At 51.8% G+C, this 23,252-nt stretch overlaps 9 protein-coding genes across 9 annotated transcripts; 4 read left to right on the top strand and 5 right to left on the bottom strand.

Annotated features, from left to right (window-relative positions):
• Positions 1 to 384: 384 nt before the first annotated feature.
• On the top strand, positions 385 to 3,451 carry nip1 (translation initiation factor eIF3 core subunit c). The gene is made up of 2 exons (XM_057153007.1): positions 385 to 775; positions 920 to 3,451. The coding sequence occupies exons 1-2, from the start codon at positions 430 to 432 to the stop codon at positions 3,184 to 3,186; spliced, it is 2,613 nt and encodes an 870-aa protein (XP_057007345.1). The 5' UTR covers positions 385 to 429; the 3' UTR covers positions 3,187 to 3,451.
• A 506-nt stretch (positions 3,452 to 3,957) lies between these two features.
• Positions 3,958 to 5,520, bottom strand: N7473_007066 (uncharacterized protein; the record flags this gene model as incomplete). Its single annotated transcript, XM_057153006.1, has 2 exons — positions 3,958 to 4,786; positions 4,859 to 5,520. 2 exons carry the CDS (start codon positions 5,518 to 5,520, stop codon positions 3,958 to 3,960), a joined length of 1,491 nt encoding a protein of 496 aa, XP_057007344.1.
• Positions 5,521 to 7,108: 1,588 nt separating this feature from the next.
• N7473_007065 (E3 ubiquitin-protein ligase) lies at positions 7,109 to 9,406 on the bottom strand (the record flags this gene model as incomplete). Its single annotated transcript, XM_057153005.1, has 1 exon — positions 7,109 to 9,406. The coding sequence occupies one exon, from the start codon at positions 9,404 to 9,406 to the stop codon at positions 7,109 to 7,111; it is 2,298 nt and encodes a 765-aa protein (XP_057007343.1).
• A 1,532-nt stretch (positions 9,407 to 10,938) lies between these two features.
• Positions 10,939 to 13,765, bottom strand: mfp (putative peroxisomal multifunctional beta-oxidation protein (MFP); the record flags this gene model as incomplete). Its single annotated transcript, XM_057153004.1, has 3 exons — positions 10,939 to 13,254; positions 13,331 to 13,558; positions 13,610 to 13,765. The coding sequence occupies 3 exons, from the start codon at positions 13,763 to 13,765 to the stop codon at positions 10,939 to 10,941; spliced, it is 2,700 nt and encodes an 899-aa protein (XP_057007342.1).
• Positions 13,766 to 14,525: 760 nt separating this feature from the next.
• Positions 14,526 to 15,746, top strand: N7473_007063 (TDA10 family protein; the record flags this gene model as incomplete). Its single annotated transcript, XM_057153003.1, has 5 exons — positions 14,526 to 14,681; positions 14,776 to 15,278; positions 15,340 to 15,363; positions 15,419 to 15,534; positions 15,595 to 15,746. The coding sequence occupies 5 exons, from the start codon at positions 14,526 to 14,528 to the stop codon at positions 15,744 to 15,746; spliced, it is 951 nt and encodes a 316-aa protein (XP_057007341.1).
• A 240-nt stretch (positions 15,747 to 15,986) lies between these two features.
• On the bottom strand, positions 15,987 to 17,268 carry N7473_007062 (ESCRT-II subunit protein SNF8). Its single transcript, XM_057153002.1, has 2 exons — positions 16,738 to 17,268; positions 15,987 to 16,668 (listed from the first exon to the last, which is right to left on the bottom strand). Exons 1-2 carry the CDS (start codon positions 17,208 to 17,210, stop codon positions 16,356 to 16,358), a joined length of 786 nt encoding a protein of 261 aa, XP_057007340.1. The 5' UTR covers positions 17,211 to 17,268; the 3' UTR covers positions 15,987 to 16,355.
• A 190-nt stretch (positions 17,269 to 17,458) lies between these two features.
• N7473_007061 (60S ribosomal protein uL30) lies at positions 17,459 to 19,390 on the top strand. Its single transcript, XM_057153001.1, has 3 exons — positions 17,459 to 18,294; positions 18,513 to 18,679; positions 18,735 to 19,390. The coding sequence occupies exons 1-3, from the start codon at positions 18,136 to 18,138 to the stop codon at positions 19,192 to 19,194; spliced, it is 786 nt and encodes a 261-aa protein (XP_057007339.1). The 5' UTR covers positions 17,459 to 18,135; the 3' UTR covers positions 19,195 to 19,390.
• A 696-nt stretch (positions 19,391 to 20,086) lies between these two features.
• Positions 20,087 to 20,278, top strand: N7473_007060 (uncharacterized protein; the record flags this gene model as incomplete). The annotated part of the gene is made up of 1 exon (XM_057153000.1): positions 20,087 to 20,278. One exon carries the CDS (start codon positions 20,087 to 20,089, stop codon positions 20,276 to 20,278), a length of 192 nt encoding a protein of 63 aa, XP_057007338.1.
• A 295-nt stretch (positions 20,279 to 20,573) lies between these two features.
• Positions 20,574 to 22,613, bottom strand: N7473_007059 (MDR family MFS transporter; the record flags this gene model as incomplete). The annotated part of the gene is made up of 6 exons (XM_057152999.1): positions 20,574 to 20,892; positions 20,943 to 20,996; positions 21,047 to 21,302; positions 21,364 to 22,157; positions 22,231 to 22,364; positions 22,473 to 22,613. 6 exons carry the CDS (start codon positions 22,611 to 22,613, stop codon positions 20,574 to 20,576), a joined length of 1,698 nt encoding a protein of 565 aa, XP_057007337.1.
• Between the last annotated feature and the right edge of the window lie 639 nt (positions 22,614 to 23,252).

Here is a 23,252-nt window from a genome sequence, read left to right as displayed (position 1 = left end):
TTTCCTGGCTTCGATTCAGGAAATCTTGTTCGAGACTCATTTGCCTTGCTCTCGCGGAGTTTGTTGCTGTATGTTGGATGCATTTGTCTGTTTCTTGGTATTCATGGTGGCGGCACACTTGCCTCAATCCGGAGCGAATCACCGGATTACTGCGAGTGGGTCACAGGAGGGTTGTGTGAAATTAGTAGATAGTCGTCAAATCCCACGGACCTCGAAATGAGTCAAAAAATGTATAGATGAGTGAGGTTTTGAGTTAATCGAGTACAATACAAAGGAACGCGTCAAAAGGAGATGTGTTGGCGCTAGTCCGAATCGGGGTTAGTCAGCCCCTCGCTTAAATTTCGTGTGTGGCTCTCGCCCGCCATTCAACTCCAACTTTTGAGAAGGGACAACCTGCATTGCAGCACCGGATTCAACTCATCCGCAACCATGTCTCGATTCTTCTACCGCGGTGGTAGCGACAGCGAGTCCAGCTCCTCGGACGAGGAGGAGGATGTCTACCAGCGCTCCGAGGAGGAGGAGGAAAGCGACGAGGAGTCCTCCGAACAGTCCGACTCCGGTTCTGACGATTCCGATGACTCTGACGACGAGGCCATCGCCAAGGGTGGTGCCGCCGCTTTCTTGAAGGATGATTCCGAGAGCGAGGAGGAGGAGGAAGAGGAGAAAGTGACGGTCGTTAAGAGTGCCAAGGACAAGCGACTTGAGGGTCTGGAGAACACCATCAAGTTGATCGAGAACGCCCAGAAGATCAACGACTGGTCTGTTATCTCTACTGGTGAGTTGTGCTCCTTTGGAATTTTTCTTTTACGTCCTTGTTCGCCCGATATCTACGGGTTTGGATGATGAAGCGGGGGAACTGAGATATTATCGGATACGAGGAAAATATGGAAGAATCGGCGCTGACCATTCGACACTACAGAGTTCGACAACCTGAACCGCCAGATCGTCAAGATCACCCAGTCTGGCCCCGTCCCCAAGGTCTACGTCCAGGCCGTCGCCGATCTCGAGGACTTTGTCAACGAGTCCGTCAGCAAGCAGAAGGCCGCCAACAAGAAGATGAACGCCAGCCAACAGAAGGGATTCAATGCCGTCAAGCAGCGTATCAAGAAGAACAACAAGGACTATGCCGCCCAGATCGACAAGTACCGTGCCGACAAGGACGCTTACATGGAGAGCGACGAGGAGGTCGAGAAGCCCCTGCCTGCCGCCCCCAAGCCCACCAAGGTCGAGAAGATCGAGAACTTCGCTGCGGCTGCCGCCGCCGCTGCCGCCGAGGACGAAGAGTTCACCACTGTCGGTCGTGGTGGCAAGACCCTGCAGTACACCCCCGAGAGCATCCTCAAGCACCTCCGTGTTATTGTCGAGTCTCGCGGAAAGAAGAACACCGACCGCCTCGACCAGATCAAGACCATGGAGAAGCTCCTGGCTGTTGCTACCTCTCCTTACCAGCGTATTCGTGTTTACCTGACCCTCATCTCCACCCGCTTCGACCTTACCTCCTCTTCCGCCAACTACATGAGCCCCGAGCAATGGAAGTCCGCCGACAAGGAGTTCGGCTCTCTGCTGTCCGTTCTGGAGGAGAACCGCAACCTGATTGTTAGCGAGGGTGCCGATGAGTGGGAGGATGACGAGAAGCAACCATCGATTGCCGAGGGCGAGACTTTCTACATTCCCGGCAGCATAGTCTCATATATCGAGCGTCTGGATGACGAGCTTACCCGCTCCCTTCAGCAGATTGACCCCCACACTGCTGAGTACATTGAGCGCCTGAGCGACGAGCAGCAGCTGTACAACAACATCGTTCGTGCTCAGCTCTACGTTGAGAGCCAGAATGCTGGCGAGAAGAACGACACCCGCCAAGACAGCGTTAACCGTGTGATTATCCGCCGTCTGGAGCACGTCTACTTCAAGCCCTCCCAGGTTGTCTCTATCCTCGAGGATGCCACATGGAAGGCTCTGCCCGAGAAGCTCGACTCCAGCGTCACCTCCCGCAAGAACGCTAGCGACGTCACCAACCTCATCCAGACCCTCTGCCACTACCTGTTCCAGAACAGCGATGGCATCATCCGTGCTCGTTCTATGCTGTGCCAGATCTACTTCCTCGCTTTGCACGACCAGTACTACCGCTCTCGCGATCTGATGCTCATGTCCCACTTGTCCGAGAACATTTCCAACTTCGACGTCAGCACCCAGATCCTCTTCAACCGCACCCTTGTCCAGATCGGTCTGTGCGCTTTCCGCGCCGGTCTCATCTACGAGGCCCAGAACACCCTCGGCGACATTTGCGGTTCTGGCCGCCAAAAGGAGCTGCTGGCTCAGGGTATCATCCTCCAGCGGTACTCCACCGTCTCCCCCGAGCAGGAGCGCCTCGAGCGCCAGCGCCAGCTGCCCTTCCACATGCACATCAACCTCGAGTTGCTCGAGTGCATCTACCTCACCTCCAGCATGTTCCTTGAGGTTCCCCTCATGGCTCAGACCTCCTCCGCCCCCGAGATGCGCCGCCGCATGATCTCCAAGACCTTCCGTCGCATGCTCGACTACAACGAGCGCCAGGTGTTCACCGGTCCTCCCGAGAACACCCGTGACGGCGTCATCATGTCTGCCAAGTTCCTCGCCGCCGGTGACTGGAAGAAGGCCGCCTCCATGCTTTCCTCCATCAAGATCTGGGACCTCATGCCGCAGCCGGAGAAGGTCAAGGAGATGCTCGCCGCTCAGACACAAGAAGAGGGTCTGCGCACCTACTTGTTCACCTACGCTCCCTTCTACGACAGCCTCTCCGTCTCCTCGCTGGCCGATATGTTCGAGCTGCCCGTCAAGAAGATTGCTGCTATCATCAGCCGCATGATCTCCCACGAGGAGCTCGCCGCTGCCCTCGACCAGGTCAACGACGCCATCATCTTCCGCAAGGGCGTCGAGCTCTCCCGCCTGCAGTCCCAGATCGTCACCCTCGCCGACAAGTCCATGGGCCTGCTCGAGTCCAACGAGAAGACCCTCGAGCAACGTACCCAGGGCATGGCCAATGCCTTCCAGCGCGAGCAGGGCCCCGGTGCCCGGGGTGGTCGCGGTGGCCGCGGCGGCGGTGGTCAGGGCCGTGGTGGTGCCCGCATTCCTGGTGGCCAGCATGGTCGGAGACCCGGTGGTCAGCAGTTCGGCGGTGGTGCATTGGGTGGTGCAATCAAGGCTTAAATGGAATTTTGTTGGTTTTCCTTTTGATGTAATGGCATGCCTTGTTTCCCCTTTTTTTTTTTAAACAAACTCTCTTCCTCCCTCTTCCTCTTTTCTCTTTTTTCGATGTCATGGTCTCCTTTTTTTTGTTCGCACTTTCTCCATCCCTCCCTCCCTCTCTCTCTCTCGCCCCGCCCTTTCTCATGCCGTTTCTGATCACGAGTGAAATACGCTCGTGGCTCTTCAATGATCCAAAATGAATGAATATAAATGGTTAGAAAGTTAATTGTTTTTGAAGGCGTAGTGATGTATGCTTCGTATTTTCCGAGGCCTATATTTCATGACTAGGTTACTGAGTCTGGACTGATAGATATGACGATAGATTTTAGTGTCGTCTGAGCGAGAGGAAGGGGATCCCGCTCTAGACTTCCTAATGCCGTCTTCATCTGCCTCGAAGGAAAGCAATAACTACTAGGTCCGCTCCGTGCGAACTCGGTTGAAAGCTGGCAATGACTGTTGTCTTACGAGAAACTCATTTCCATTGCAGGCCTCAATGGACACCTTGGAGGTAGTACGTTGCACTAGGTAGCGGCAGTTTAAATCTAGAAGAGGATACAATACCTTCGACAAAGGAAAGCACAAAGTTCTATAGCACTATATCAAGACAACTCAAGAAAAATATGCTCTCATCCCAGCCTATGATCCCGTTCCTTTATCCTCACCCCGATTCCAAGCAAAATAAGTACATAAACTATTCACCAAAGAGACTCTTTCCCCAAACCCAAATTCAACTTAATACCCAGGAGCCGACTTGCACAAATGCTTCGGACTCTTGAACCCATCCATATTAGCGGCATGAATAAAGTCCTTCGTCTTCTGCAAATCCCCTCCACAAATCGCCCCACACCAAACAGGCCGACTGTCATGCCCATACGGCTGCAAGATATACTGTTTATCCTCATAATCCGCACCCACAGCGTTCCCAACATCACAAACCGGCACCGTAAAAATGCCCTCCCAAGCAGCCCCCTTCGCCCCCGGACTCGCCCAGGCATTCGAAATCGCATCCTCAGCCCTCGCCCTCGCCGTATCAGCATTATAGTTATACCCAGCAACATTATACGCGTCCAGCGAGGAATTAATAATATCCTGCACCGTCACACTGGCGTATTCATTCGATCCGAGCTTGTCCGCGCCGGGCGGACTAGCAACCCACCCCCATTGATGCGATGTAGTCGAGATCACGTCGTTCTCTTGCCAGTAGTATAGGTACCAGGCTTTGCCGTCACGGCAGACGACTGCTTGCTGGGGGCCGGAGCCGATTCCTTGGTTGTCGTTGCAGGCGCCGCCGCCCATGATGAAGATCTTTTGGCGCCGGTAGAGGCTGTTTATGGCTGTGCCGATCAGCATGCTGGTCATTGAGTCTGTGACGGTGTTTTTGTCGACACCGGGAAAGTCGAGGAAGGCCCCGTGCGAGATGTAGCTGCGGATGTCGGCGTTGTTGTAGGATTTTCCGCCCATTAGCTGGTTGTTGGCTGTTGTGAAGGATTTGAGGGAGTCGACGACGATGGAGCCGAGGATGGCGCCTAGGTCGGCGGATTTTTGGAATGTGTCGTCTTTGCTGGGGGTTTGTTAGTGATAGGATATAGTATGAGATGGGAAGGTTAATCTGATAGCAGAGGGAGACACATACTGAGTACCAAGGACAATGCCAGCCGCAGCATTAGCACCACCAGCAAGCGCAGCACCAGCACCAGCAAACGCGCCAACGACCTGCCCACCACCAAGACCCGCAAAAGAAGCCCCAATACCGATAACAGTAACAACAGCATTAAGCACCTCCTTAAGAACAGTAGCATCCTTATCATCCTTATCCTTATAAAAAGTAGTAGCCCACTCATCCTTCGACAAAGCAGCACCAAGCGCCGCAGTCGAGAATGCCTGCCCAACACCAGTGAAATACGAGTGCAACCGATTAACAGACTCAAGCACATAGTAGCTCGGCCGGATATCATTGCCACGATCATTCAAGACGCGGTTATCGCACAGATTCAGATCACAGTCTGAACTGGACCCGTCGTCTCGACAGGTCCAGTCCGGATTACCGATGGCCCATTGGCCGAAGGCCCCGGCGAAGCCGGCTGTGTTCTTGTTGATTAGGTCGGTGTTGTGGTTCCACCAGTTGTTTAGCCAGTCGCCTGTTTTGTAGGTGTCCCAGTCGGAGGCTTTTTGGTTGTAGTATTGTGAGACGGGGCCGCAGCGTTTGTAGACGCTTTGTGGGGAGGTTGAGGTCGCTGGGGCTGCTTGTATGGCAGGCAGGAGGGCCAGAGCGGCCAGGGCAGTGATGGGAAGCATTTTGGTGCTTCGAGTAGCCTGTTTAAACAGGAAACAAGATTATAACAAAAGAGTGTCTAAGAAAAGATGGGATAAATTACTTCTCAGCAGGAGATATCACTCGAAAGACGATGTGATGAAGAGCATAATATCTCGTCTATTGTGGACTATCAAGTCCTATTTATCCTCCTCCATCGCCATAGACAAAGATCAATCTCACATCACATAACACTGTAATATCATCCTCTCGAAACAAATCCCCAGCATGAAACCAAATCCATCTGACTGGCCACGCCCCACGTGTCCTGCAATGCAAAGCAATGCAAGCCTCGACTCTCATCTCGATTATGCAGAACCATCATAAACAGCCCATCAAATCCCGATTCCCATCTGCAGCCCCATCCACGGCATGATACCCGTATACGGAGTGCAGACAGCAAACATCGCCCAAGCCCCAAGTCAGATACTAAACATGGCATGATCGACAGGGTCTAAGTAAGCTCTAGGCTTAGCGGGCGCCGCTTAAGCCGCGTGGAGTGAGCAAGTCAGGGCATTTTACACTTCGGACTTGGGGGCCGTTGTTTGTGGGGGCTATATACATACGCCCCGGGGGGAGTGTCAAAGAATCTGCAGCTGAATGGGAAGGGAGTATGGGGGCGGATACTGGGGCTGATTTTGCTTTGTCTTTTTCTTCTGGATTAGGAATTTGGTCTATGGTGTTTTTGTGGGTGGGTAGAAGAGGGTTGCGGGTGGAAAGGCAGGTTTGTGGATACGAAGGAGGGTGGGTGTTGCAGTAGTGAGCTTGATCAGTTGAGAAGGAAGGGATTGTAATGCTTTGTAGACGGGTAAAGTTCAGATTCGTAATAGTCGTAGACTAGTATGATGATTATTGTCTGTATCCATTCGCCTAATTAGGTACGTCGAAGAGTGTATCTCGGCCCTAAGGTTATTATTGTGCTTGTACAGAGGCAATTCAAAAGTCTCGGTCTAGCAACCAGAGAAACCGCCCAGTCAGGCATGCTTCAATAACTTTTACTTGGAAGATCTTTCTAAATGTCTTTCGAACCGTCTTTCTTGAAGGTACAGATATTATTTCTGAGGTGTATCGTTGAACTCGTGACTGCTCAGATAGGAGCCCCACCGTATGCTTTCCAGAAAGAAGAATACTACGCAGTGCCGCCGAGTTCTAGAGGGGGTTGCTAGCAGAAATAAGAAAGAAATTTGATTATCATTACCTATTACCATCACCCGAAACAGATTCTTGCAGATCTATCAGGACAAAGTCTATAGTGCAACTAGTGGCAGAGCTCAAACACATAGATTAGAGAAAGTAGGGCTATTACTTCCACGCCATAGGGAAGTGAATAGTCGTGTCATATAGAGAAGAGGAAAAAGTTCATGTCGGTCATCACGTCGTCCAGCAAACCAAGTCAAAGCCAGTAAGGGTCAGCCCCTAAGTCTTCCTTGAAAATCGAGAAGCCCACCAATGCAAGTTACAATTTTGTGTCAGCATGAAGCCAAAAACGCCGCAGGTTCCAAAACCCCGGCCCCAAAGAAGGATCAAAGTAGCAAGTAGTTCAAGAAAGAGGTTCAGGTCCAGGTCCACGTCTCACACCTCGTCTATCACGATAACCCGCTCTACAATCCAATCAACCAAGGCCTGGCCTTCTAATTTCCACCGTCCTTCTGACCAAACATCACTCACCCAGTAAGCCCATGGCTTCCCTGTCAGATGCAGGTCCCACAAGGTACTGGATGCGTGACGGCCGGTGGCATGGCTCTCAGCTCCGGCTGATAGATCATAATTCACGCTATGCGATCCAACTGCCGATGCTGAAGTATTGGGACTGGACAGCTCTTGCCGAAGGTGCCATTCCCGCTCGGCTTTCTCGCCTGCACGACGGGCTACGGCTTCTTCGTCTTCGGCCTGGTAGAGATCACACTTGCTACACTCGGTGCATCTGGATCCCGGATTAATGCGGAAATGCTCGCAGAAGTGCTTGTAGCCTTCTGGCTCTTCGAACTCGTCATCTTCGGATTCAGCTTCTGGGTCGTCCTCGAACGGATTTTCGTCGGCTGGGCCGTCGTAAGCGTCTAAGTCCCGGGGACGTGGCCGGTCAAATCCACGTCGGGCTCGGGCGGGTTGCATGCGCGGGCCAAGTGCCTTCCGGCACAGGTAGCACATCGAGTAACCGCAGACGCAGGTCAGCTTGTTACAGCCCGAGGACTTGACAAACGAGAGGCTGCAGCGAGGACAGGTTCGCTTGACTGCTGCAGTTCGTGCCGCCTCGACGGTGGCTCGAAGGTCTAGTAGAAGCGGCTCGTGGCAGATATGTGGATCACGCCAGGGTTTCTGGCACGTTATGCAACTCACACCTTGACAAGTTGGATTGGCACATGTGAATCGTTTAGGGCGGATTTTAAGGCAAAGGTGTCGAATCGCGTTTTCAAAGACGGCGGTGACAGATGACGGGTCCACAATAAGGAGAATTAAGAAAGGAATAATGAGTAAAGGGACAAGGTCAAGAAGGAAAAGAGTCATTAGAATGGAAGGGATGATACCCGCGTCCCGGCGAACCTGCCAGCGGATACCGCGAGAAGAGGGATGATAGACCGGATCAGCTTCGGCGTAGGAGCAGAACGGACATCGAATGAGTTTCATTTGAGACTTGAGCAGCGTTTCCGAGGCTAATCGATCCTCGAATTTGCGGTACGTTTCGGAACCAGCGGTGTCGAGAAGGACGGCCTGTTCGACGATTTGAGGATGGAGACAGCCATCACACGCGCCGGCTGATAATGGAGCCAGACACTTTAATGTCGAGCGCTCCAAGTCCACAGATTTGCCCCAGCCCTGACCGAACAACGCCTCGTAGATCGTTCGTTGGATGCAATGATAGCAAATGACATGGGCATTAGACGAGCAGACCGCAATCTGCTCAAAGGCAACGTCGGCAAAGCAGCACTCGCACTCATACAATGCATCAACCGCTTTTGCCTCCTTCTCGTTTAGTTCCAAAGCGAGTCGGAAATCGTCAGCCTCCTGGTTCTCCCGCCGTTGGTCTAGTAGTGGAGCCAGGAGAATGGTATGAAGCTCGGCATCAAGCTCGGCTGAACCGGTTTCTTTCAACCGGGGTATAAGCTCGCCATCCATACGGCGTTGCCACGTCATAAGCGGATGATCATCTCGATCTTTCTTGCGACGAAACGGTAACATGCTATTGAATGTTGCCCGCCACGTACGGCGCGAGAGATCCCGTAGCGTCGGACGTGCACGCCAGTAGCTAAAGTTCGCCTCGGCCAGTACGGCATCAACGGTGCTTTTGCTCAGACTGCTGAATTCCTTCGCCAGACTGACCTGCACCGCGACCTTATACTCCTCTGACCGGAAGCGCTCCTCGACCGGGACGACGTTCTCACCCACGGGGCCATGCGCCCCTTCTCGAGTATTGGGGCCATGGCCACCCGGTGCAGCTTCAGTCTCAGGGACATTCCACCGGCCCTCAACCCACTTCTCCTTATGTCGCAGCAGTTGCTCGATGCAGACCTGCAGCCGGCTCTCACCGTCGAAGCGTACCAGTAACTCGCGGAAGACCTCTATGCGCACATCCGGAAATGTACGCGCAAGAGTCTCTAGCGCGGCATTCAGCTCGTCCTGCTCTCGCATCTGCTCCTCCTTTTGGCGGAGAGGGACATGTGCTGGTCGGGAGCGCGACGTACTCCCGAAGGGGTTATTTCGGAGAGCTTCGCTGAGGGTGATGGAGTGTCTGTTCGGGGAAGACGAGGCTGCAGAGCTGCCTATGCCAGAGGGTTTCAAGGCAGTCCGGCCGGTTTGTGGTGCAGGTGTGCCATCGGCGGGGCGTGAGGGGGAGGGTCTGGAGAAGCTGGGGATAGGCAGCGAGAGCACCATGTTGCGCTGCTACATCGTCGGTCTGCGGGAGATAGAGGATAAAGATTTCGGGAGAGCTTTCGAAAGACTTGGAGCAGAGGAAGATGGAAATTTGGTGGCCTGATTGACTAAGAGTGAACATGAAGGATGAACCCTTGCAAGTCGCGGTTTACATAAGGCGCGGCTCCCGAAGGACGGAGACTCATGGAATTCTGTGCGACGCTAGGCAAACTAATAATATCCACTAGGAATTTGTATGGTCGTGACGTCTGTACAGACGGAGTTAATTAATTGTGCAAGCCTGGGCCTAGGCCTACCTACATGATTGCTTTTTCTGATCAAGTAGAGTACAGGGGTCTAGAAACCAGAGAAACGGACCAACCAGATTCGCTTCAACATACTTTTATTTGAGAGTTCTTTTGAAAGGTCTTTTGAAATGTCTTTCTGGGTGCCTCTCTTAATTCCTTTCTAAATGTCTTTTGGACTATCTTTCAACCCGTGATTGCAAAGATGATTCTGGAATATTGTCAGGATTTCACTGTACCTCGATAGTATCAAACTGGAATATGATACAGAGATCCATAATCGAGAACAGACGAAGGAAGTCAAATAAGCTCTAATTAGGAAAGAACTAGACCATTCAAGGAGAGTGTTGGCTCCCCCGTGCACATCGTGACGCAAGCAGGTCACTGAGACGAGCAACGATTTCCTCTCAAAAAATGGTCAGGCTTAACACTATATCTTACTCGCCCCTATTCCAAACCCTAACACACCAGCATTGGACTCCCTCAATATGCCTTGTGATCATATCCTACATTCTTCGAGAATGTTTGTCGAAAGTCTACCACATATAGCATATGGGCTTTCCCTTTGGGCCTTGGCAACATTAGCAGTCGTTTTTATCATCGCAATGGCGACCTGCAACGGCCAGAAGCAGGCGGGTAGCTTCTATTTAGCATTTGGCATATCTATGCTAGACGTGATGGAGCTTGCTGCCTTTGGTTTCCTTCTGGCTGTACACCTGATTCCAGTCTCATTCAGCCTGAAGCTGGTTCTCATGGGTATAGAGACCAGCGGCGCAATGAAATTTTTTTGTTGAGCGATTGGATGGAAAGCCCAGCCAGGATTGGAAATTTATCATTGGTACACGCGATTTCGTTGTTGATAAGTTGACGGACTGACGGTTTTGATTTTCCAAAACTGGGAATACCTTTATTCTTACGGGTGTCGCCTGTCTTGCTATGTACTTAAGCTCTCTTTTTTTTAGCTGGAGCTCCTTCTTCTGTCTTCCACTTTTTGGTCTTTTCACTCTTGGGAGTCGTCCGTCTATCGGGATACAGCTGCAGAACGCCAGGGTGTGGTTGATGTAGTGTGAATAAGAAAATTAAAACATCTCAAGATTCATTCAATATTCAGGTTCCAAGAGATCGTAAACAAAACAGAAAAAAAGGCTATTTATATACAAACAAGAAGCTACATTCTGACTGGAGTATTCATTCCCAGCTCACGCGCCAGGGTATATCGCCTCAACTTCAAACCGAAGATTCCATATTTTACAGCTTAGCCTTCGCGCCCTCAAGCAGCTCAGCACCAGCGCCCGTGATAGCAGGCTTGCCAGTCTCGACGACAGTGGTCTGGAAGAGGACAGTGTTGCCCTCCTTCCACATCTCAGTCTTGAGAGTCTGACCGGGCAGCACAACACCAGCGAAGCGGACCTTGAGGTTCTTATAGGCACCGTACTTGGCGAAGACGTGCTTGGCAGAGACACCGAGCGAGCACAGACCGTGCAGGATGGGGGTCTTGAAGCCGCCGACCTTGCTGAACTCGGGGTCGATGTGCAGGGGGTTGAGGTCACCGTTCAGGCGGTAGAGCGCGGCCTGGTCCTCGGAGGTCTTCTCCTCGACGACGGCATCGGGGGCACGCTTGGGGGCCTTGTAGGCGGCGGTGGCGGCCTTGGCGCGGGCGACGGTGGGCTTGGGGGAACCACCGAAACCACCGCTGCCACGGATGAACACGCTGGACTCGTTGTAGAACAGGTCCTCGCCGGTCTTGGCGTCCTTGGTGGTGTAGCCGGCAACGACAATGGCGGCGTTGCCCTTGTCGATGACGTCGATGAGCTTGGGGTAAGTGAGGGTGTTGGCGGAAGTGGGGATGGGGAACTTGCGGACCTCCATGTACTGCTCACCGTGGAGCAACATCATGGGCGAGAAGTTCTTGACAATGTCGTCCATGTTCCAGGGGTTGGCGGTGTTGAACCAGGGGATGACACCGTAAGAGGGAAGAGCCTGGAAGTGCTCGCTGTTCTCGTACACTAGGGGCAAGTCGGTGCGCTTGGCACCCACGCTGAGGTTATAAAGGATGACATCGCGGTCAACATAGTTGAAGGCAGTGCCCTCTGCAGTGAGAGACTTGGCCTTCTCGATGTTGGCCAGGATCTCGTTCTCGCCAGAGCCGCCAGCACGGTTGGACATGTTGGCCATGATGCGCTCGGTACCGGCCTGGCCATCCTCGGGGTGGTCGGCACGGCCGTCCTCGAAGTTGGTGATCTCCTTCCACTTGGATACGACGGCCTCGGGGGTCAGCTGGACGTCCACGGGGAAGCCGTGGCCGCCAGAGCGCTGCCAGCGGGTGCGGCCGAACCAACCACTACCGCATTCGAACAGAGCCTTGGTAGCGGGCTCGGGAGCGGAATCAGAGCACAGAAGGACAACCAGAGGAGCAACGTAGTCGGGCTTGAAGGCCTGGACCATCTCCTCGGGCATGATAGTGCGAGTCATGTTGGTACCAGCGTTGGGGGCAATGGTGTTGACCTTGATGTTGTACTTGGCACCCTCCATGGCGAGAGTGCGGGAGAGGCCGAGGATACCCAGCTTGGCGGCAGCGTAGTTGGCCTGGCCGAAGTTGCCGTAGATACCACTGGTGGAGGCGGTGTTGACGACACGGCCGTACTTCTGCTTGAGGAAGTAGGGCCAAGCAGCCTTGGTGACCTTGTAGGTACCGCGGAGGTGGACGTTGATGACAGAGTTCCACAGGTTGTCATCCATGTTGGTGAAGGCCTTGTCACGGAGAATACCGGCGTTGTTGACAAGGATATCGATGCGGCCGAAGGCATCGATGGCGGACTTGACGACGGCATCACCGTCCTCGCAGTTGGCCTTGTTGCCAACGGCCTCACCACCCATCTTCTTGATCTCTTGGACCACGGGCTCGGGGTCCATCAGGTCGTTGACAACGACCTTAGCACCGTACTTGGCGAACAGCAAGCAGTAAGCGCGGCCGAGACCGGCACCACCACCAGTGACGAGAGCAACGCGGCCCTTGAAGTCGGGCTCCTCAGCCTTGGGGGCACTGGGGAGCTTCAGGCCATCCTCAAGCAGACCCATGAAGTCAGCAGGGCCGGTAGGGTACTCGGGCTTGGAGAAGTCGTTGACCTCGTTCCACTTGGCGGCAATGGCGCCGGGGGTCAGAGACTCATCGGTCTTGAGGAGAGCACCCTTGGCTCGCTCCCAGCGGAGCTTAGCGACGTGACCACCGCCAACTTCGTAGATGCCACCGGTCTCGGTGGTGTTGGAGGAGTGGACGAGAGCAGCAACGAGGGGAACAACCCAGTCGGGCTTGAGGTTCTCCAGAACATCAGGGGGCATCACAGTGGCGGTCATACGGCTAGCAGCAATGGGAGCAATGACGTTGGCAATGATGTTGTACTTAGCACCCTCCTTGGCGAGGGTCTCGGTGAAGCCGACCTGGCCGAGCTTGGCGGCCGAGTAGTTGGCCTGGCCGAAGCTGCCGAAAAGACCGGCGGCAGAGGCAGTGTTGATAACGCGACCGTACTTTTGCTTGCGGAAGTGAGGCCAGGCAGCGCGGGCGCACTATAGATCGCGGGGGTGATATTAGCTTTCTGTGTCTTGTGTGCCGAGGCATGCGGGGGGAGGTGTAACGCCGTACCTTGTAAGCACCGTAGGTGTGAACGCGGTTGATGAGGTCCCAGTCGGAATCCTTCATGTTCTTGAAGCTGATATCGCGGAGGATACCGGCGTTGTTGAGCAAAACATCGATACGACCGAAGTTCTTGATGGCAGTCTCGATGATGGCCTCACCGTTCTCGACGCTGTCGTAGTTGGCAACCGCCTTGCCGCCGGCGGCGCGGATCTCCTCAACAACGACATCTGCGGCCTGGTAAAGATGTGAGCGGGTGATCCAGAGACGGTGGACAGTCTACCATACCTTTGATGACTTGCCCTCGCCAGAGTGAGAACCGCCGAGGTCGTTCACAACGACGTTGGCACCCCTTGAGGCGAAGAAAAGAGCATATGCCTTTCCAAGACCACCACCGGCGCCGGTGACGACGACCGTCTGGTTATCGAAGCGTAGTTCTGACATTTCCGATATATGTGTGATGAAAGTAGTCCGACTAGGTCAGTCTACAGGATAGAACTAGAAGTTGGAGAAGGGGAAAGGGAGAAGAAAAAGCTGGAGAGGAAGAGGAGTTTAAAGAACGAAGCTCGGTCGGTCAAACCTGGGGGACCTCGGCACGTTTGGTCTGCGGGCAACGGCGGTAAGAAAAGTACTGAAACGAGGCGTGTATCGTTACATGGCAGATGGAAACGCTTCACATGCCGACGATCGGCCTAGATTGGGGATATTCTGGGGGACAGTCGTGTGCATTATTTCTGCTCTTTACTCCTATTATGTACTGTATCAGTCTGACTGTGTAATAATGTATAAGTTTTGAGGATTATTGATCCAGCTGTATCTCACATATTATCCTAGACATCAGACAGTACATGCGAGTCCAGACAAACTTCTACGGGCGGAATGTACCGAAGACCACATGCTGACTCAGACATGTGACAGACTGTAACGTCATCGCCATGTGCGTCTTTCTAAAAAGTGAAATAAACTATATCGATGGTAAAGTTTTATATTATGTAGTTGACTGTGGTAAACCATCCAGATGTATTCTAGATAGACAATGCCAGCTCTTATAATCATCGACTAGGCCGAGTAGTCCATGACTCGCCCGAGAAAGGCAAATGAAATCGCCTAAACGTACCCCGCGGGGCCTCACAAAAACCCCAGATTCCCCCGATCGGAGAACTTGCCGACCACCGTAACCGATAGACCTTAAGAAACCACCAACATGCCAGAGATCGTGGACGACAAGTCGCAGCATTGCATCCCATTCCTACTGGAGCGCTTGCGCATCCATACGGAACGGCGTACCAATGCCGACGGTAATACCCCGCCGTTCTTTCTGGGGCTCAATGGCGTGCAGGGCGCCGGCAAGACCGTGTTGGTAAGTTGCCCCGTTCTCGACTGGAGTCCTGCCTCGGGACGGGTTCGGTCCCATTGCTCCTCGGGTCAAACCAGGCTCATTAATACCACCCCAGGTGTCAACATTGCAAAATACGCTCCGCTCCGAGCCGTACTCGCTCTCCGTGGTGACATTGTCGCTGGACGACATCTATCTGACCCACGCCGATCAGGTTACGCTGGCACAAGCGCATCCGACGAATCCACTCCTGCAGCACCGTGGTCAACCATCGACTCATGATCTCGCGCTAGGTGAACAGGTGTTTGCTTCGCTCGCGGCGGAGCAGCCCACGGCCATTCCACAGTATGACAAGTCTGTCTTTGCCGGGCAAGGCGACCGTGTATCTCAATCGCAATGGGAGATCGTGAACGCCGAGGGCCAGAAGAAAGTCAAGGTCATCATTTTTGAAGGATGGTGTGTCGGTTTCCGTGCCTGGGATGATCAAACTCTTCGCGCCAAATGGGAGAATGCCGTACGACAAAAGGAGAGCGGCAACTACCAAGGGCGATTGGGATATGTCCAGTTCGAGGACGTCAAGGCAGTGAACGACGCATTGAGGCAATATGATGCGCTGACCGAGTGAGTGATCATGAATGCAGAGCGCCAGATAATGAAAATCAAGGACTGACCATTATCGCAGTAAACTGGACGCGCTGATTCACATGTAAGGCTTCCGACGGAGATCGTTGCAATGGCAACTTGCTGACTGTTTTCTCCAGTGATGCTCAAAATCCCCGATTTGTCTACGAATGGCGCCAGGAACAAGAGCGCACCTTGCGCGCGGCCAAGGGTAACGGAATGACCGAGGAACAAGTCAATCATTTCGTGGATGGCTGTCCGTATCTCCCTCAACTATATCACAGATTTTCCAGGGCTGACCATTTTTCAATTGCAGATTATCCCTCCTATGAACTCTTCACAGAGACTCTTCGCGAAGGAGTCTTCAAGCCGCATAACAGTCCCGCAGACACTTCAGATTGGCAGGGTAGACAGCTCCGCTTGGTGGTGAACCGCGATCGGAGGGTGCAAGAGGTCATCCAGATTTGAGATATAGCATACCGTGTTGCAATTACCGGTTAAATAGACAAAATAGACACACATTCTTAGCAATGACTGGAGCCTAGACTTCCAGTTAGTTCAATACACATATCTAATTTTGGGTGTGTATCTTGTGATACCTAGCCCTGCTCGTTGGACACGATATATATATTATGGTGGCCCAGCGGAATGACCCACCACAGGCTGCTGATGAAACATAATTTGATCAAACTTCTTATTTGAACTATCGGACGCAGGTATTTGTATAGGTTTTAAAAAATTTGTGACAATTTCATTTCTCATAGTTCAGCCACTTCTTTCCTTGGCTTGAGGGTCGACTGTTAAGACCTGGGAGTTCAAGCGGCGCCAAGGTAATTCCACTGATTCTCAAGCGGGTCTTAGACCCAGGTCGCAACTCTTGAGGCTGTTCTCATAGTTCTCTTCCATGAAATCGCTGAAGATCCAATTAGCCAAAGTAAGTGAACCTGCGCTTGAGAATGCCCGTTGGTGGGCGGTGCAAGGGAGTCTCTTCCCTGTCAGGTTGTCGTGGTCTCTCGATGGACCATCGTGTAGTAAGTGTTTCATATATCAATATCCGAGGTGTCCTGATCGAACTATTCATCCACTATCATCCAGCAGGTTCTGGGGTGACCAGTACTCCTTCTCCGGACCCTGAGCATCCAGCCAAACAAGGCCATCGGCAAGTAGATCGTCAATGACAGTCTGCGCCCGGGCCTTCTCCCAGTTCAAGTTTAGTTGTAGCATCGAGACGCTCACGAACCCAAGCATTTGTATCACTTCAAGCACGGTCGCCTGGTCGGTGTTCAGTTCCTTTGGAATAGACCGAATGTATTGTTTGGAGCCAACATGGACGATAGAGAAGCCGGAACCGAGAGGTTCTAGAGATCGGACGGCGCGGAGAATATCATCCCTAGAAAATCAGAAGCTTGATTAGCAACCCTCCAAACTCCTCGTCTGCGCCCGCATAGAGTCTGCGTACTCAGAAACCTCTAGTCCACTTCCAATGGCCTTTCCCTTACGTACTCGCTTTCGACATTCTTCTACTCCGATCAACCCGCCGTTCTCCTCCCTTGTATCCCGGCATAGTTCCACAACACGGACAGCAACCTCAAAGTAGAAGTCGTTCATATCGCCGCCCATGATCTGCGTCCAGAAACTACCACCTTCGCCAAGTCCGCGACGGCCATTTTTGCCTTTGACGTTACTCGCAGCAAGAGGATCGACCCCGATCGTATTACACATGCGCGCGAACTCGGCCCGGAAGGTAGGATTGGATTTAATGGTGGAGCTATGCTCTAGGGCGAAGGTATGGAGTAAGGACTGGAAGACCGAGAGCTGAGTTTGGAGAGACGCCGTATGCGTGGAGCGTAAGTTAGCGCCATGGGTGGCAAAGGACTGTGTTGCTTGAGTGCGGTTGGCAAAGGCCCCGAGGCCAACGCCGCGACGAGACATGGTGATGGTGATCTGGGAGGTTGAAGTGAACCCCGCCCAAGTTACCAGCTCTGGTGTTTAGGGGCCGGCTGAGGGGAATGCCGATGATGAAGTCATCTGACATGGTCCAAGCCCTAATCAAAGGGCGATAAGGGTAGGACCACCCAAAACGGGATTAGTGCAAAGTCAATGCCAACCAGTCCCAAATAGGTTAGTGGACCCATCACCCACACAAGCGAATTCTCCCTTCTTCTTTTCTTCGAGCTTTTCTTCCTTCGAACTTTTCCACGACAACCTTCGACAATCGACCTTGCCGGATCTTCAAAATGGCCCCTACCCCTACGTATGCTATCCCTTGAATCCTTTCTGACTGATGCAATCCCTCGAGATTGTGAGGTTTCAGTATAGTCGTCCTCTCGCTGGAAATGCTACGGTCATCTATCGCCGTCGATGATGGCTGTTGAGCACCAGCTCGATCCTTCCGACGCCCTCTTCCTGTTCGCATGGCCTTGGAGATATGCATTTGTGTTTCGAAGAGATCCAGCGGACAGAAGGAGGACCACGGAGTCTTGAGGTTGAAAGCGTTTGCGCGCCTTCTCCTCCAAAAGCATTGTTGTCAGCTGTCGTCTCCGGTGCTCTTGATGCGGTAAAAGCAGTCATTGCCCATATGGAACGAAGAGCGTCAACAGATATTTTTCCTGAACTTCGGTTTAGGGTATTGTCGGATGAGGGCGGACATGGCAAGAAAAGTTTTTCCTGGGTAGTCGGAATTTTCGCGAACGTTGTGCTGGAACATGCCAACTAGTACCGAGAAGACCATGAAGCCCTGTTCTTGCCATGGCCCTCACTGATTAAAGTCATTCGTCGAGTTTTTGTTTTCTATTTGCCTTCCAGTTGAGAATGTGGCGCTCTATGCTGCAGTTCTTTACACTCGACGGATTGTTTCATGTCATGCATGATCCCATGGACGCACTATACTAACCCCAACACCAGCTCCGTCCCCACCCAGGACCAGGTCCTCGTCCCCGAGACCCTCCTGAAGAAGCGCAAGAGCCAGGAGGCTGCCCGCGCCGAGCGCCGTGCTGAGATCGACGCCAAGAAGAAGGTCGGTTTTTCCTCCCAAATGCAATTCCCCTGCATTTGCCTTCTCCTACACTTCCCTTCCAACAATCTGATGAAAACACCAACCACGCGACTAGACCACTGGTCAATGCTGTCGCCTGTTAACCATCTTTCGGGGCTGATACTTTGTTGATGCTACTGATACTTGTCACATCATCAATATCATTGAGGAATTTCTTGCTGACCTGAGTACCTCACTAGGCCAACAAGGAGAAGCGTGGCGTTATCTTCAAGCGCGCTGAGTCCTACGTCAAGGAGTACCGCGATGCTGAGCGTGAGAAGATCCGCCTGGCCCGCGCTGCCCGCCAGGAGGGTAGCTTCTACGTCGATGATGAGCCCAAGTTGGTCTTCGTTGTCCGTATCAAGGGGTATGTCACTCCAATCCATACAACCTTTGATCCATTGCTAACCCTTCCCCAACAGTATCAACAAGATTGCCCCCAAGCCCCGCAAGATCCTGCAGCTCCTCCGTCTGCTCCAGATCAACAGCGGTACCTTCATCCGCCTGACCAAGGCTACCCAGGAGATGCTGACCATCGTCAACCCCTACATCGCCTACGGTTACCCCAACCTGAAGTCCGTCCGTGAGCTCCTGTACAAGCGCGGTTACGGCAAGATCGACAAGCAGCGTGTTGCCCTCACCGACAACCAGATCATCGAGGAGAACCTCGGCAAGTTCGGCATTGTCTGCATGGAGGATCTCATCCACGAGATCTACACCGTCGGCCCCAACTTCAAGCAGGCCAACAACTTCCTGTGGCCCTTCAAGCTGTCCAACCCCAACGGCGGCTTCCGCACCCGCAAGTTCAAGCACTACATCGAGGGTGGTGACACCGGTAACCGTGAGGAGAACATCAACGCTCTCATCCGCCAGATGAACTAGAGTGTTTCTCTCTCAAACGGGGGTTCCTAGTTGAGGTGCATCATGTAACAATGGAGTAACTCGACTATCAAAAAATTATTTTAACGTTTTCTTTACGGGTTGTTTGTTTTGCACACGGGCTGTGTTTATCATCTGTCAATTAGCGATATTTATGGTCTGGGATTTCCGGTAATTCAATGCTTCAGACAACCCGCAATCGCCTTCATCTCTCGTAAATTTGTATACCTTTTGACTGCAAGCTTCCCATCGAAGGGGTCTCTTAAGCCATGGTTAGTTTAAGTTGGGGCCTTGTTCAAAGTCCTGCCCCGGTTCAACGGTCTAGTTCCAGAGGGCCGAGGGAGGACCTGCCTAGTTTTTTAACCCCGCCTTCGTAATGATTTTTTTCAATTGTTCTGTTTGACGACTCGAAGATCATCTTCTTGGTCTTATCGTTCAATGCACGACTGATAATTCGATTCCGAAGCTTTCTCAGTGTGTTGAACCAACGGTATACAATCCTACAGTATGACCAGACCCGGCCAGCTTCATCCCCAACCATCATCATGCTAGTCTAATTGAAGCTGGAGTGATTGGACTGAGAGAGATCAAGTCATGGGTAACACCAGCATACCTAGTACTGGAGATTCCCATCAGCACTAACGTTGTGCTGCGGCTTGCTTTTGATTTTGACTTCCTTTGGTAGGCTTTCCATCTGAGAATCCTCTTGAGTAGATCCATAAATTGCTCAGTCTGATCAGTTTCCCCAGCTCTCCTCTCTTATATTCTTTTAGTGCCTATATAATGGCCTCTTTAAAGCCCTCAGCTATATAGTATAACGGAAATAATCAGAGCCGACTCGGTGATTTATGCCTACCTCATCGAACAATGCGGCTTCCATCCACCGACCGCCGAGATGTATGGAGTCGCTGTCGACGCCCATACCGAATTCTTCTCGTCAATTGCATATCCTGCAGTTGCAGACCTAGGTCTATGTGTGAACAAGCTTGGAAAATCTAGTGTGACATATGAAGCTGCTATCTTCGAGCGGGGTGTGGATGAAGTTAAAGCTGTGGCACAATGTGTCCATGATTTTGTCGAACGCTAACGGGCAGACCATCGAAGGAAGGTATGAGTGCAGCTCTGAGACAGACATTTGAGAAACTGTATGTGGAGGAGAGAGCTATCAAATTGTGATAATAGGTGCTTCTGGAAGTTTCCAGACGACGTTTAGTCGGCCACTTCGCTGGCACCCGGGGCTGTAAATAAGAACAAGACACCATTAATGAGAATTCGGCGCATTGGAGATACATAGTTAAAGATATTGAACATTTATATTCCCCGAGTCTCGTCTATTGTGTAGAAATACGTGATAAAAACTCCTAGTGAAATACGTTCGCTCTTCAGCCCGTTTTCTCCTCATCAAGCTCTCCATTAATCCGTTTCTTTCCCTCCTCCTTCAGCTTTTCGTCGTCATCTCGCTTCAGCCCAACTTGTGGCATGAGCCAGCATGCTAAGAAGAAAGCAAATGCTGCCAATGCCGCGCCAATAATGAAGATTATCCGAAAGCCCTTTTTGTAGGCGGGAATCAAAACGCTTCGAATTTGCTTGGCATCATCAGCCGAGAGGCTGGAAAGGTAAGACTGTGGACTTGACAGTAGAGACCGCGATTGGGATTGATCGAGATCGAGGACCGAGATGGAAGATGCAACGACGTTGTTACTATAGATGTTAGCAGCGGAAAAACCATACATTTGATAGTGCGAGCTTACATGATTGTTCCTGCAATTGCAAGACCTAGTGTACCTCCAAGGTTTCGGACAAAGCTGGTCATGGTTAGATAGTGGATCAATCACTAAAATTAGATCTGACCTACTTTCGGAATGAAGTGACAACGGCCATATCTCGGCGCTCAACACCCGCTTGGACCGCAATGAGAGACGGCTGCAAGGTGTTTCCAACGCCAACACCTGTCAGAATACCGTATCCAATTTGTTTCCCTATACCAGAAGACTCATCCAGCGTCGAAAAAAGCCCGAGTCCGACTGCCCAAATTACCCAGCCGAATAGAATACATTCACGATAACGACCGACCCAGTGGACCACAAGACCAGAGAGAGTACTACTGACGGCTGGAAAATTTTCGAGAGTCAGCCCAAGGCCAGCGAACGAGTCAAAATGATGTTAACTTACTCTGCATCAATGTGATTGGAAGAAGCATTGCACCCGAGACAACAGTCGAATATCCAAAAACCAGTTGATAGAAGGTAGGGATATAGTACACCTGAACCAAGAAGTTCCATCCATTGACGAACATGGTCAAGCATGATCCGTTGACAATTCGGCTGGCGAATATGTGCATTGGCACCAATGGCACTCTTGCACCCTTCCACTGCCATGCAATGAATGCAATTGAGATAACGAAACCGACGACCAAAGTCGCAACGACATGTGCTGAATACCACTTGTACTCACCACCTCCCCAATTCAGCCCTAATAGGAACACTGATGTGCCTCCTAGAGCCAGTAGTGCACCAAAAAAGTCTACTGCTTTTAGTTTAAGCCGCCAGTCACCTTCGACCTTCCTCAATGGCATGAAAAAAAGCACAGATAGTGTCGTCACGGCTGTCAACGGCAGGTTCATACGGAATATCCATCGCCATGAGTCCTCTGAGATTGATGCCAGGGCACCACCAATAACGGGGCCAATGCCATTTGCAATTGCCACCACAGCACCGAGGATGCCCTGGTATTTACCTCGTTCACGCAGAGGAACGACATCACTCACGATCATCTGGGCAACCGTCATCAACCCGCCACCACCAACACCAGTCAATGCCCGGAAGACGATAAGCTGGGTGACAGTTTGGGAGAGTGAGGCCGCTAGTGAGCCAATGAAAAAAATAGCGAGGCCGACGAATAGAACTATCTTTCGCGACCAGATATCAGAAAGTTTGCCGTAGATGAGCTGGAAGCATGTTGATGTTCTAGGATATAGAAAATATTGATTAGCCCTTTTACTGTGAAGATCTCAAGAATCATTCATGGCGAACAACTCACACAAAGTAACCTCCCGAGATCCAAGATGTTTGATCGCTGGCACCTAACGCATTTCCAATGATAGAGAGAGACGACGCGAGCATCGTCTGGTCCATCAGAGCCAGTAGATCGACGCTGGAGCAAGCCAGAAAGATCTAAGCGCGATTAGAGCTGAATTTCTCCCAAGGTCCCGTTGCTTTGTCAGGCAATCAACCGCTTTTTCTCACGTAGCCGTAGAAAAACTTGATTTGATAAGGACTTACTGTGATGATTATGCGCTTGGGCACATAATTTGTTTGCTCGTTGAAGACCACATGGGTCCCATTTTTGTCTGCCACGTCGACATTGACATCTGAGCCATCGGGGCTGGAATGGCCTGAGGTATTTTGAAGGACTCCACTCATCGCATGTAAAACTAGCAGCTGAAAAGGTTCACAAGTCGAGGCTTCAACAACAGAATCGCCCTTGAAATAAACGAGTGCTAGAAGGTCCTTCAAAAAAATTCAAGACCGAGGTGAAAAAATGGGCCTGGACAGCCGAATTGAATTATCAAATCAATTAGCCAAGCGACTGACCGTACTTCGAGCGACACTCATCATATGTCCGTCCATAAGATGTTGCTACTAAGCTTATTCAATCCCCGAATGTGCCCAAAAAGACAGGGATCGCCGGGAACAACCTTGACAGCCGCCGATCTGCAGCCGAAGAAGTGAAACTTGCTCAAACACCCTCAAGGTCCTTAGACCGTCCACGCTAACCGTAACGAGCACCACAACTATACGATTATGGCATAATACGATTGTATAATTTCTCCCGGAATATTAAAGGCTTTTTGACCAGTCATAGTAAATTTCGAGGACCTTGAGGCGTTGTTCAAAAGTTAAACCTTTCCCAAAGGTCCTGGAAATCTGACGGCCAAGACTGGAGGACGGCAGACTTGCATAAGACTGATATGCAGCACGAGCGCATTCACGAATATTTGAGGCCATTTTCTAGAAAGAAATGACCCATCAAAGTTCCCGAGAATGCGACGGCGGAGACGC

This window comes from Penicillium subrubescens (assembly GCF_028828155.1).
Source record: "Penicillium subrubescens strain IBT 31985 chromosome Unknown utg000005l_segment0_segment0, whole genome shotgun sequence".
NCBI classification, from domain to species: domain Eukaryota; kingdom Fungi; phylum Ascomycota; class Eurotiomycetes; order Eurotiales; family Aspergillaceae; genus Penicillium; species Penicillium subrubescens.
Note: the sequence above shows the minus strand (reverse complement) of the source record. Positions and strands in the feature narration are given on the sequence as shown.